The 14,427-nt window shown below is 40.5% G+C and overlaps 1 protein-coding gene across 5 annotated transcripts in view; it reads left to right on the forward strand.

The window, feature by feature from the left end:
• The window catches only part of gse1b (Gse1 coiled-coil protein b), a 745,433-nt gene extending 736,605 nt beyond the window's left edge, over positions 1 to 8,828 (forward strand). For all 5 annotated transcript variants that reach the window (XM_051932118.1, XM_028809828.2, XM_051932119.1 and 2 more), the window contains 2 exons: positions 1,323 to 1,426; positions 4,894 to 8,828. In XM_051932118.1, coding sequence (XP_051788078.1) covers positions 1,323 to 1,426; positions 4,894 to 5,031 — 242 coding nt within the window. In that variant the 3' untranslated portion in view covers positions 5,032 to 8,828. The remainder of the gene's footprint in view (positions 1 to 1,322; positions 1,427 to 4,893) is intronic.
• The last annotated feature ends 5,599 nt before the right edge of the window (positions 8,829 to 14,427 follow it).

Here is a 14,427-nt window from a genome sequence, read left to right on the forward strand (position 1 = left end):
TGTTATGATGTTATCTCTGTATTTTGGGCCATAGTAGATTAATTTGGTATCTTTTTTCTTTTGTTTTAAAATATCAAGTATTGAGATTCAATTCTGAAATATATGAGAATGTAAATTAAATGTACATTCAGAATTTTTACATTGGTCTGAAATAAGTGTAACCTTTTAACTTTCTGTTTTCTCAATAAATTATGAACCCTTTTTTTTAACACAAGCAAGACATGAACCCTGTGTATTTCTCGGATAATGAGAAAGTCCCATATTAATCAATAATGAAGAGGAAAATGTCCTGTGAAGCTTTGCATCCAGGTTTTCATTATTGTTATTTAATGACATTAGTTTTTCCCTCATGTCCCTTTGTTGTAGCTCCCATTGATTAATTTTTTTAAGTTTGTGTTTGATTATTTTAAATAAGTATAGATCTTCCTTCAAGTGCACGATATGAAATTGAAGAGACAGTCCTAGATTATAGTAAGCTGAAGTACTTTTAACATGACCGTGTTTAGAAATTGCATTTTCCAACTTAAGGTCTTTGTTCAGTTTCAACACCAAAGAGCATTTGCTGTGGTAATGCATTTTGTTATACATGTACCAATAAAATTAATAAAATGCATTGTTTTAACATTCTCACAGATTACTGCAGAGATTTCTATGCCTATACATAAACCTGTACACATATCTACAATACCTTCTGTATTGATGCTGTATCAAATATTGTGATGCTGAAAGAAAATGTGCAGTGTTTTAATGTGATCTACTGAAGAGTAGCTTTACTGGTCCTCATGGTTTTCTGTTTAGGGCCTTAGAGGTGCTCAACATCCACATAGTGCAGCCTGTGAACAATGTTAAGTTCCAGAAGTGAATACATTTCATGTATTAAACACTGAAATAAGAATAATACAAATTACTAAGCTTTTATTTTAGTCATTTGTTTATTCTTGAAATGAAAAGAATTAGAATTAATAAAAAAGCATTAAGTATTGTTTTAAATGTCACTTACTCTAAAATATGAATTGTATATCTTGCTTAACCGTCCATATTGGCATTCTAAGCATATCTTTTCATATTTTTTATAAATGAAATTACTCACAATTCTGGGTCTTTTAACTCATATGAAAACTTAAACGTTTTTTTCATATCTCTGTAATTTTAGCTGCTGAAAATCATTTGTGTGTTTAAGTTGGGACTGCCTGCAGGGTCGCATCGGTTTTTGCTGATGAGCCCAGTAGCAGGGCTACTGCTAATGGTAATGAACATGAGGGCTATTTTCTCAGGCCCAGTATCTGTCAATTTCATTTTTTTTTTCCCTTTTCCTCTCCCAGAGCAAAGTATCGAGCGGCAGGTGCTTCAGACCCAGTGCAGGAGGCTGGAGGCTCATCACTATAATCTCACCCTAACAGCAGAGCAGCTCTCGCACAGTATGGGGGTGAGTTTACTTTACGATTTAACAGCACTCTAGAGAATCTCGCTGCCCAAACTCTGATATCATCTAGGGGCAGGAGATAATTAGAATCTTACCAAGATCTTGTGCAGGATTATCTAGCTCCACTCCTACACACTAACAGTGTTGATGGGAGCCAAGTGATGCTTCTGTACCCTCTGCTCAGTTCTTCTTCCATCTGATTATATAAAGATTTTTTTTTCTAATATATAAATTGTTCTTATATTTTTACCCAGCTTTTAAATACAGTAATGTTAATTGTATTCCTTAGATTTAAAGTTGGTTTTAATAATGTTTCTTTTAGCATTTTTTTTTCTTCATGTTTCTTGTTACAGTAGAATGTTTAACATGTTGGTTAATTTTAAGTTTCTTTTTAAAAAAAAAAAAAATTGGAAATCAATCTATCTATCTATCTATCTATCTATCTATCTATCTATCTATCTATCTATCTATCAATTAAATTGTATTGCTTTTGTAAGACATTGCAATACACTCCTTAACTTTTTCATTGGAAATTCTTATAAATAAGTCAATGTGGGCTTTCTGCATGGTGTTTGCATGTTCTCCCCATGTCTACCTGAGTTGCTCTGGCTGCTCCAGTTTCCTCCCACAGTCCAAAGGCATGCAGGTTAGGTGGACTGGTGATGCTAAATTGGCCCCTGATATATTTGTGTGTGCGTTTGTGTGCCCCTGGGCCCTGCTCTGGATAAATGTGTTTAGTAGGTGAATGGAATGAAGAATCCATGAAGGAATAGTGACTTGTCAGTTGTGTATGTTAAATCCAAATAAAAAAGTGTTAACTAATGACATTGGATAAAGAGTGCTTTCAGCTGTCTTCTCAAAAAAACAACATCTAATAAACATCAACAAAAATAACTGAATTCCGTGTCCATCTGTCTATCGCCCCACCCCCCCATTATAAAACCTTCTTAATCCTGTTCAGGGGTTCATAGTAGGGCAGCAGCATTGGGTATAAAGAAGAAACAAGTCTTACAATGGGGGTGCCAGAACACTGCAGGGCACAGTTACATGATGAATTTACATGAATTTGTGTCATGCCAAATTAGAACTAACAGTTAACTTTACATAAACTACTTTGGGGTGTGGGAGAAAAACACACAGAAAATGGAAGAACATGCAAACTTGACATTCGCTAGCAGGAATTCAAAGTTAGTGCTCTGGAGCAAATGACACTTGGGCTCAGTCTGTGGTACATAAAAAAACTGGTCTGGGGTGAGCATTTGCTTCATGTTAAACCAACATGATGTTTGTAATTTTAGACGTACCTGGCATAGTATTTTGGCCATTATGGATTTGACACAAAGTTCAAGTTCATTTTTACAGTATCAATAAAAGACAAAGTATACATAGAATATGTGTGTGTGTATGTGGGGAAATATATAAATGACATGCATACTTGCATATACACACGCGCAGAGAATTGTATATTTATACAAAAACACATATAGTAATTGTTACCGTGACTAGTACAGTAGTAGCCTTACAACTTAAGGATTGAAAATGTCCCTTAATCTACCGGTACCAGTGATCCTGTAACGTTTGCCTCTAGGAAGTAGTGGGAAATGAGCAGGATGGCTGAGGTGTTTAGTTAAGTGTTGTATGTGTGCTGAACAGAAGGCAGCCGGATGCTCAGAAAATTCTGTGCTGCCTTCAACCCTCTTGTACTGCTTTAAAATCTGAAGAGGAGCAGGAGCACCAATACGTTTTTTTGGTTTTTTTTAATGCTTATCTACATGTTTACTGCTGTTTTATACTGTATATTATACACACACACACATAGTGGCCACAAGGGGGCCCTGCAGCTCCCCAAGCTCCCAACACAAACAGGTTTTAACACAAGTCTCAACCAGAAAAGAGTTTTATTGTGGGTAAATTTTATAGGAAGCGTTTCCCACACCACATCCATAAGACAACAAATACCACACAAAAATGCTTTGTCTTTTCTTTTTCCTCCTCCTTCTCTCTCTGCCTCCACTCCTCCAAGCAAGCTTCGTCTGCCTTCTCCCAGCTCTGGCTCCCTGAGTTGAGGCAGGCGGTTTCTTTTATGTGAAACCCAGGAGCACTTCTGGCTTAAGCTGGAGCCCAACAAAACAGGGCTTGCAGCAACTGTCAGTGTTCATGACAGGGGAAATGTGGAAGTCTGTACTAACACAATAGGTATGTTGATCATGTGGATCAGGCACTGGCATTCAAGTATGTCATGTGCAGGCAACAGAAAAAATATTAGAAAACTGCACAAAGAAACATGCTTCAGTGTCACAGTTGGGACAGTAGGGCTATGTGTTGGTGACTGTTTCAAAACGTTTCACGAACGACGTGTGCTAAATCTGCTTCAGTACAGCAGTGCACACTAGTCGTACCGTTCCTACTGTATTAATGCTGACAACCCTTGTTATTTACATATTTCCGTAGAACGTAGTAATACGTTTTTTCTCGAACAAAATTCAATGTTTTTGGTTCGTTTTTCCAAGAGTAAACACAACAATGAGGGGGCTACAGAAGAAAAAAGTGAAAACTGTGACCTGGCCAAGTAAATCCCCCAATTGGGGTATTTTTAAGTGTAAGATAGAAGAACAAAAGAGCAGCTGAAAAGAATCAACAGCAAAGAATGGCAGAAATTCTCTGCACAGATTTGGAGGCGCAAAGCTGCCTTAAAAACAATTAAAGGTGGACATACAAAATATTTAAAAAAATAAAAGAATGGAATCTCTGTAACAACGGGGGTCCTGATTTTTGTTACACTTGCTTCCTAATGTAGATTAGATTATAGTTCAGCATTTCTGTTTTTCAAATTAATTTGCTTCTTCCTTTTTGGGCTTGGCCATAAAAAAATAAAATGGGGTGTACTTATTTTTGTTATATACTGTTAGTTTACTGACATACAGCCCTATACCCCCCATAAAGAATTGTCCCTATAAATGTGAGACCATTATTTAAGAACAGTGGCAGCATAGCCTATCACTAGGGTGAAGGACAGGTAATCGTTTCCTAACAGTCACTGCCTCTACAATACCTAGTACCGATTTTCCCAGAGGGTCCAGCATTGGTGCTCGTCTAGTGGCTCGAAAGGCTGTGGCGTGATTTGCAGCTCCTCTGTCACAGTTGGCACATCAGCATACCTTGACGGATGTTTGTAGCAAAGTGAATTATGCCACTTAACCCTCTCCTTTCCACAGTGTTACAACGTCTTCAGACTTGCTGCTTGTATTTGTCTGACAGCATTCACTGCAGGGTCTTTGTTTTGCTAATTTTGTGAATTCTAATGCATCTTTTCCACATTCATTTTTAGTTGTTACAAAGTGAAACAAACTTGAACAACTTGAACAACCATATGTACATGAAACCTCTAATGAATGCTACTGCCTCTAGTAGTTTCCACTGCAGATTTATGTTTGGTCTTTTAAGCGCTTTTTTTTGTTTTTGGTCCACAGGAACTCGTGACTCAAAAACAGAAGCTTTCGTCAGAAAAGGAGAAACTTCAGGCAGAATTGGACCACTTACGAAAGTGCCTTGCACTACCGCAGATACACTGCTCTAGAGGTTATTTCAAGGGGTATCCCCCAAGGTGACATCCCTCTACCCTGTGTCCCCATAGTAGGAAAAAAAAAAAAGTTTATTTTATTACTTGGAATTATTTAATGAAAAAAAAAAAAAATTCTGCAGAAGACTGAAGCTGCAACAATGGAAACAAATATGTGCCATGCATGTAAACATCCACTCCATGACAGTTTGCCTGGTGGTGGACATGGACCAGTGACACCAGGAAATCCTCCACTGAAGAAAACGGCAAGTTTTGCACTCTTGCCAGTGTCAGGTGACGTGACTGTGAGCAGGCGTCGGTTGGATAGAGCGCCCTCAATTCTGTTGCCATAGCATCCTCAGGAGACAGAGGCCTTGATTCTGATGCAGTGCCGTCCGTCGTGGGTTGGGTTAGGTTTAGTTCTGCGTAAGAGCCATGACACCACTTGGCAGTCTAACTGTGCAATGTAAGCAAAAGAAAATGTGTCCCTTTTTATTTTTTTCAGACACTTTGTGTAGCAAACTCTTATGACGAGTGACCCTGGCTCCTCTCTGGCAGTTTTTAATAAAGATTAAAATACTTGACTTTCATCCAAATGGGCTTTTCCACGGGAAATGCACTTAAGAAAAACCAAGGTGTGACCTTGAGTTATTGTGTTACAAGCAACACCTTTTTTCAGTTAAGGAAGGAATAAATGCATATTTTGGAAAGATTTGAAATCAGTAATGTCAGTTAGGCATTGTTTTATTACAATATAGAAATTTTGAAAACAGAAGAAAACAAGGGTGCTTAGCCTTGTAATGTACATAATATTAAAAGAATTTTGTATGTTTTTATTACTTTAATTATTGTTTTAAAAGGCCTGCCATTTTTAATATGTTAATGCTTTTTGGCAAAAAAAATACCACGCTTTTAGTGTTTGTACTGCTGCTGGTCAGGATAAAAAATTTTGAAGTGTTTTAAAAAATAAAAAAAAAAAAGACAAGCAAATTTGTTGACTGGCACACTGGTTTGATCTCAGTGATGTGCCAGTCGAGACGAGCGTCACAGGATTACACGTCAGGCGCGGTGCCTGCCTTCCTCCCTCCCTAACTCCGACTCCAAAAGCCTACAGCGTCCGATTGTGCGTGACGGCGACACTCGGGATCACTGAGTCGCCAGCGCCACGGACTGGGATTAGTGCCGCGCCTTGCATTTGGGGTTTGGTTTTGTTTTTTTATTTTTTTTGCTAATATTGCCATAATGGGTGTCTTGAGAATCGGTGTTCTCATTCCCATTTTCCTTTCACGCAGGTGCTCACCCGTTGCAGTTACAGTGCAACACAATTTTTTATTTTATTTTCATTTAAACCGAGATGCATTGCTTGGCAGTGGTAGATGTACAGACATTGAGATGGCATATAAAGTGGACCTCAAGCTTCTGAATGATCCATCCAGTCATCAATCATCAAGGCCCTCTTCATCCAATTCGGGGTTGCGTTGCAGGCTGAAGCCAATTTTGGCAGGAACCAACCATGGATGGGGTGCCAAGTTATTGTAGACCACACTTGTTCACCAGTGTAGTGCCTATCATTCAGAAATTTGTCAAAAGGAGCGAGTCTGAGGTAACGCTGGTCCGTTTTTGTGGTGACCAAACTAATTGAAAGTCCACCTTAAACTGAAGTGCTGGCACAGTGGTGACACATTACAACAGATTTTTTAAAATTGAGGAAGGATGTAAGACATAACAAACTCCGCCACCTTCTTGACGGTCATGTGCACACACTCCTTGTGGTTCCGGTTGTAGTTTTTCCTTTATTTTCAGACTGTTCCACCTCACGAGTTTGTCGTGAACGCTTCCTCTGAAGGGTGTTGGCATTTCTATCACTTCTGACAGAGAGCCGGCCCGGTATCCGTGTCAGTGCACAATTCACGGGTGATTACTTTAAACAAATCTGGGTGCTGGCGGTCTTTCTCTCCAAGTGTAAGACGTGTTTATTGTTCTTTTTGTCCTCATCAGTTCTCATCTTTAAGTCAACTTTGTACCAAGCAGGTCCTAATGAATTCCTTTACCCCCAGCTCACAAGCAGATGGTGTTTATGATGGCCTCGGATCGTATACTCTGACCACCGCCCTCCCACCAGAAATGCAGACCGGTGCCAAGTAACCAATTCTGCAGTTATGGTGGTTAGGTTAGCCTTCTCTGTCCCAGCAAGACACAGTTTTGGGGGCTCCTTGATTTCTTTCTTCATGTTAGAATTTGAAACTCAACAAAAATGGAGTTCACTGTGCCTGCCTAAGAAGACTGAGGAATGCCTGTGGTGCTCAGAAGTATTAACCGCGTTTTAGTTCCTGTGTTGTTTAGCTGTTTCTTTTTAGTTGACAGCATTTCATATTCTTTACGTACTTTTATTCATGGCTACCTTTTGCTCTCTACTTTCAACTTGTCACATTTCTTGCCCGCACCGGTCTCTTCTCAGAAGGGTCACATGCGCCATTAGGACTGACTCGCTGGCGCCCCTCAGTGTTGGTTCCTGCCTCGTGTCCAATGCTGCCAAGTACCCTGCAACCCTGTAATGGACTAAGAGAGTTCATGAAGTGATGGATGATCATCCTGTAGTTCCAAATACCCACTTGTTGATCTGGAAAGTGCAAGGCCTGCTATCGGTTACTCACTGCGTCAAGAGGCTCCCCCAAACAGTCAAGTGCTTTAAGTTTCGTGTCTTTTCAATAACACATCTTCATTCTGCTTATTTTATAGCCCCTGCTTACTGAAGACCACAGACCGGGGGGGGGGGGGGTGAACACAGCACTCCTCTGAAATCTTTAAAGTTCAGACTTTCTTTCTGCAATGCAATATAGGTTTTTTTTTTTTGTTTTTTTTACATCTAATTTTAATATGAAATGTTAATAAAAAATCTATTTTTTTATGTGAAAACAAATGAAAATTCTTTTTAGTGGAAATAGTGAGTTACAAGTATGCGCCACTTTTATTTTTTAGCTCTACCAATGTGTCCAGAGTGCTGCAAAGAGGAATGCTTTAATAAAACAGGAGTGAGCAGCAAAAGCCGAGGTCTGCACAGACTTAATTGTAGCCCCGCCGGCAAACGGCTTCTCCAGATTGTCTCTGCTAATGGCTCTTTATTATTTCACTTGCACTATGAACGAGAGGGCCACTTTGGTCACTGTTTCGGAGCACACTGCCGTCATTTGAAGTATACGCCATGGCACTGCCGTGCATCCATTCTACCCTTAAACGCATTGTAATTGGCCTTGGGGGCAGATCTGCACCTCACACCTTCGCCATCGCCCGCCGCCCAGCAAACTGAGCACTTGACAGCAACACTGGAGCCGGGATGCTGGAAGTGGAAACTCTCACTCCAAACTCTCACTTTTCTATTTGTACATAAGGTTTTTTTTGTTTTGTTTTTGTTTTTTTTGCTAAAGGATCTTTTATGTGGCATTGTGGTTTTAAACCCCCCCACCCCCCCCACACATACACCAAAAATAATAAAAAAAATACCCTGCCGAATTTCAGGAAAGTAACAAAAGTAAAGATTCATGAAAGCCGTGCTGCTGCAATTAAGCATTGATCTTCCCATTAGACATAAGCGTCGTCCTTTTTGATCATTTTCTTTAAAGTGGAAAGGGAGGAACGAGGCAAACCCACCCACTGCAGTGTCGTTGGGGTCAGTTTTAGATGCTGTGAAAAATAAAAAAAAGGAAAAAAATCCTGTTTTAAAGTGTATTTGTTTAAATTAATTGTAATGTAATATATTCTTTGTTGAATGTAGTAATTAGGTATTTATGAATATATTGCTGTAATTTCCAACTAAAAAAATACAATAAATAAAATCTTGAAAATGTTTTCTAGGATTATTTTTTTAAGTGATTTGGTTTCCTGTCTTTCTGAGTCTTTGCATATCTTTGGTTTCCTTTTAGCCCGACTGCTTTGTTGCCTTAACCTATTAATTCAGTCCTATTTCTATTCTACTAGGAGACATTCGGACCACCAGTCCATGGAGAAAGAAGGTTTGTGCGCTTCTTAAAAAACACAGCATTTCAGGTCACTCGGGCAAGGGTGCCGCCACCTCTTTGTGCCCTAAACATGCGTGGGACGTGTTTGTGATGCGAACAATCAGTGGGCCCGTGCAGTGTGCTTCACTGTCAGCAGATGTCACTGCAGTTCTTCTCCTGTCTTGTATGGTTGCAATGCTGCTTACTGTGAGAAGAACCCCCAGCCCAGTGACATGGCCAAGGTAGCCTGCACTTAAAATTTATATGTCATGTAATACGTATAAGCCCTTAATGGAGACCAAGATCAAGATTCGAGGCTCACTGGTTCAGCAGTTTTTGTATGACAGACAGACAACCTTTAGCACTTATATATATATATAATTAATAAATATATACACTTGTCTATATATAATGATGTATATAAACAAGACCAGTGTATGTGTGTATGTCCGCTCTGCTCAACCAGAGCCACTAGATGGCGAATGCGTGCACTTTTAAATATTTTTGGCATTTGCTACTGAAGCCCTGTGTGTAGCATTCAACAGCGACATCATGCTCATGACACAGATGAAGAGACATAACACCGAAATGAAGCCATCGCTGCGGCTTAACGTGCAAGTGAAACAGCTCAGTAACAAAGGGCAAGGCTTGAATTTATCCCTAAAAAATGTTCTAGCTGGAGGTATTTTCTCGAGCCAAAGATTAATGGGACTCCTATGCCGGTGATATGACTAAGATATGGTACCGCCAGTGGGACAGCAAGCACAGGTGGGTCAACATCCTCTGCCCTGGGTAATTCTTAAGAGTTAGCAGATGCCTCTCCAAGTTCATGAAGAAAACTGCTAAGGAATCTTTTGTCTTGAAGACCACACACAGCTTATGTGTGGAGAGCGCTTTGAGTAGTGAGAAAAGTGCTATATAAATGTAAAGAATTATTATTATAATATATATATATATATGATATTATTGTATGTATATACTGTATAAGTAAAGGCAGTTTGAAAATTGTGTGGTAACCTCAATGGACAGAAGTGGACACAATACAACACATTCCCAATGGCTTATGGGTCATTTGAACATGCACACAGCTGAGTGCTTTGCCGTTAGTCTCGATGAAGCCAAGGCCTAAAGAACATGGACGCTCTGCTGTGCGACGGCACCATTGTTCAACAACGTGCCACAGTGAGATTTCTTTAGGCAAAGGAAGTGAAACCTGCTGAAACTGAAGGATGCTGGATGCATGGAAGTGAAAACCACTTGAATCAGGGTAAAGTTTATGAATAGGTAGAATGGTTTAAAACAGGAAGAACAAGTGTAACCGTTGAGGCTTGATCTGGTTGAACATTAACATCACACACACAAGCCGACGTCGACATTGTGAATGCCTTCATCAGTGACAGCAGACGGGTTATGTGGTCTGCTGTTGCTGCACATTTGGCAATCGGCTATGGATCTGCACACACCAGGGTGCTTGATGACTTGGGCTACAGTAAAGTTTACACAAGCTGGATACCCAAACAGCTTACTGATCACGTTGAGGTGACCAGTTCCTTAAATGGTATGAAGAAGATCTGAGTGTTTTGGAGTGGATTGTCATCTGAGATGAGACACAAGTTAATCAATGAAACAAAGCATGCAGTGAAAGTGCCCGTCTTCTCCATTAAAGAAGAAAGTCAGAAGACAGCCCTTTGCCAAGAAAATCATGAGGACCTTTTTTTGGGACATGAAGGGTCCTATTCTGGCACTTTTTCATGAACATGGGCAATCAGTGACCATTAGGGCGTACTGTGCTATGCTTAGAAACAGAAACCTGCAATTTGCAGCAAAAGAAGGAGAATTCTGTCCAAAACAGTATGGCTTCTCCTTGATGGTGCAGCGGCCATGATGGTGGAGACAATGCAACAGCTGCGGATTGAATGTCTTCACATCCCCATCACAGCCCTGATCTGGCACATCTTCGGACTGTTTCAAGAGGCTGCGTGCGGTCGCAGGTTCACCTCTGATGATGAGTTTAAGGAAGCGGTTCAGACATTGATTCAGGAACAGCCGAACAGCCAAGTTATTGGAGCGATAAAAGAAGAGCCTGGACCAGCGGGGAGCCTACCTGGAGAAGTGGTAGAACCGATGTGTTCATCTGCTCACAGTTGCCAGTATTCCATTACTTTTTGATTCTCCCCTGTAGTTGGACAGATACAGTATGTATTGTTTTGAAACACATGGTCTGCTTTGTTGCCTTTGCCTGATTAACTTCTCACTCTAGTCATTTTTATTTATAGTGCTCTATAATGTATGGAACGATCAAAAAGGTTTACGCCTGACCATATTACGAGAAGCACCAGTGAAACCGCATGAATGTTTGAGGGACAGTCACACATGCACCTTTACAAGATGGTGTATACAGTAGAGATGTATGTACAGCAGGTTTTATGAAGGAGACCTCTGGTGAGTAGGGCGACCGTGGCATCTCATTGAATCCGCAGTTTCCCTAAGCTGTGTAAGCGGGACGTCGTGAAGTAGGAGGATCTCATCTCTGAATGACTACCACAGAAACGGCACAGCAAATCAACATGTCATGGACAGGCTATTGGGGCCATTCAAGGCCTGTAATCAATATGGACTACACCCTCAACCCTCATAAGAGACACTGTGCCAGCAAAGGCTTTGACTTTCAGTTTCTTAGGGTTGAAAAATTGCCATACTTCGATTGTTGAAGTTGCTGTTTGGACCCAGAGTCATGCAGATGTATCCAAGCTTCGGGCCAAGTAATGAAACCCTCGTTCAGTGTTCAGTAGTCCGAGGTCCTCCTTGGAAACCTGGATGTGGTGATGCTTCATGAAAAGAATCCAAAGTCCCAGAATCCAACATCTACAGAGTCTTAATTGTTCATGGAGAACGGGTTGATGTGACCCTTGGCTAACCCCAACCACGTCTCCCACAGTGTTCCTCATTGATGCTCCATTACAGCTTGTTCCACAGTAACGCTGTTTTCTTCTGGTGTCCCTGTCCAAGAGACATCTTGTCGTGCTATAACTCTGTGGCTCATCGCTTCAGACATGCACAGGGGATATTAGAAATAGCACAATTCTTGATTTGGTTTGGACCTTTCATGCTTTGTTGACTTCATTTTCAGAATCAAGAAATGTTAGGAACTCGCAACACATTTTTTTTCCCAATTCAGAGTATAAAGTACTGTAATCGTCCAAAAATTCCACTTCGAGATTTTGATGAATCTCGACGTTTTAGACCTCCCTGAGTCCGAAAATCCCATTTTAGGAATTATGTCAGTGTGTCTGTGCGTGTGTAAACACGATAACCTGAGTACGCTTTCACTTAGGTCAACCAAATTTTGCATGCAAATATTAGGTACAAAACATAGATTTCTATCAACTTTTGGGCCATTTTCGTTAACGGAAGTGGTACTTTACCTTTTATTCATGTAGCTGCAGAGTCCGATGTATTCTACTTTACTTTTATGATAATTGTTCAATATATTATTCATTTGATTTGTTGTTGTTGGTTCTTTAATGTACATAATATAAAATTATAATCATTGCCTGGCAGTTTACTCCTCAAGTATCCATTCCGATATCAGAGTATATGAGAAAGTCTAGGAGAGACCATTCCCGATTATTCAATACAAAATCAACAATCCGCAGGGAACAACCATGCAGTTTGATCCAGTCTTCAAGTGTGGCCAAGTCAGTGTGCAGGTTCTCCTTGTGGTCATGTCCACCTCCGACCATTTAGTTTACTTGCTCAACCACATTTTAGCTTCTGGTGGGCTGGAGTCTGAACCTCATAGTAACAAGTGTATGTTAGAGATGGCTTGATGTTACAAGGCGGACTTTGTGTGACCAGGATTGGAATTGCAGAGGTGAACCCACATGAACACTAGGAAAACGTGAACTCCAAACAACAAAAACTCCACTGGCAATGAAAATGTGAGGCAACCGCACTGCAAGTTTGTTCATCTGATGAAGCAAATTTCCAAAATAATTTTTGGTGTATGTTATGGATGTGTCCTCACAGGTGGCGCAGTGGTAGTGCTGCTGCTGTTGATTGTGGGTTCGCTTCCCGGTTCCTCCCTGTGTGGATAGCGCATTGAGTACTGAGAAAAGCGCTATATAAATGTAATGAATTATTATTATTATTATTAGGTGCAACAACACGTGGAAACTTCTCACATGGCACGTTTATGCCGAGCTGATTCAACTCTTCCTCACAGATCGCTTCCCGTGATGAGATATTCTGGGCCTGTCTTGCGTTCACAGTAGATTTATGATCCACACACAGCCTCTCAATGATGTCCAGGTCTGGGCACTGTGAGGGACGTTCCAAATCCTTCACACCTTGCGTTTAGTGAGTTGAGATTTCAAAGCGTGAATTTGACCGTTTGTTGTGTTTTCAGCTTCAGTCCATGTGTGACATTCTCCTCGAGGATTTGTTGATATTTAGTGGAACCCGATACTCGCACAATGTCTCCTGTGCCACTAGCTGCCATCTGACCCCAAATCATGACAGGACGCTTGGCCAGGTGTTCGTTTCTTCAAACGCAGCTCTTTTCTTCTCCAAGCAGACCATTTTGAGTTCAGCTTTAGTTTTGTCTCTCCACAAGACGTCAAAGAATTCTGGATCCTAGTCTTGTGCTGATGTGGTCTTAACCTCTTTAAAATGTTGTTTTTCTTTTTGTGATGACATTGAGGGTAGTTTCCTCCTGTACATGGAAAGTAACTCTGCATAGGATAGCAGCGCTGCCCCGCCACTCTTTTCTCAGTTAAACCTGCCTGCATGTTCATCATCGTCTTGCTTTGCCTTGTGTTCTGTTTGGCCTTTTTCCTTTGGTCTTGCAGATCTTGTCTTGACCTCCATGGTTCCTCATAACCACCATTTTGGGCTGTGGAATTTGCTAGCTGGATGCTCTTTGGTATCTTTTTATAGCCTTCCCCTGTTTGTAGACCTCATTAGTTCAATTTTTGGATGCTCAGTCAGTTCTTTAGAAGACCTCCACCCACACCATTGTTGAGTGCTTCACAATGCTTAAAATGGTCACCAGATGACAGCCCCTGATGTGACTTCTTGACCAGATGGAGGAGCTAACGACACCTCACAACTGAAGGGCGGCCCAGACGATGCTGGCAATGCCACGTGTACCCTTTAGCTTTTTTGATATTTTCTCTATTCATCAAAAAAGTTGTAACTGTACCATTAACAGTGATAGCGAACAAACTAAAACAACGGCCTTCACTAGGTCTTAACTTCAAATGTTAACAAAATGTGTAACTTGGCCAAGGAACTGCACCTAACCTGCTTGTAAAATATTATTCTGTCATACACAATATGTATTTATATTCTACTTACTATTATGTTGCATTGATTTTCCTTTTTTTTTTTTTAACTTTGCTGCTTGTTGTTTTTCATTATTGTCCTTATCACCATCTGAGGAAATATTT

The sequence above is a fragment of the Erpetoichthys calabaricus genome, chromosome 9, assembly GCF_900747795.2.
Source record: "Erpetoichthys calabaricus chromosome 9, fErpCal1.3, whole genome shotgun sequence".
In the NCBI taxonomy this organism is placed as follows: domain Eukaryota; kingdom Metazoa; phylum Chordata; class Cladistia; order Polypteriformes; family Polypteridae; genus Erpetoichthys; species Erpetoichthys calabaricus.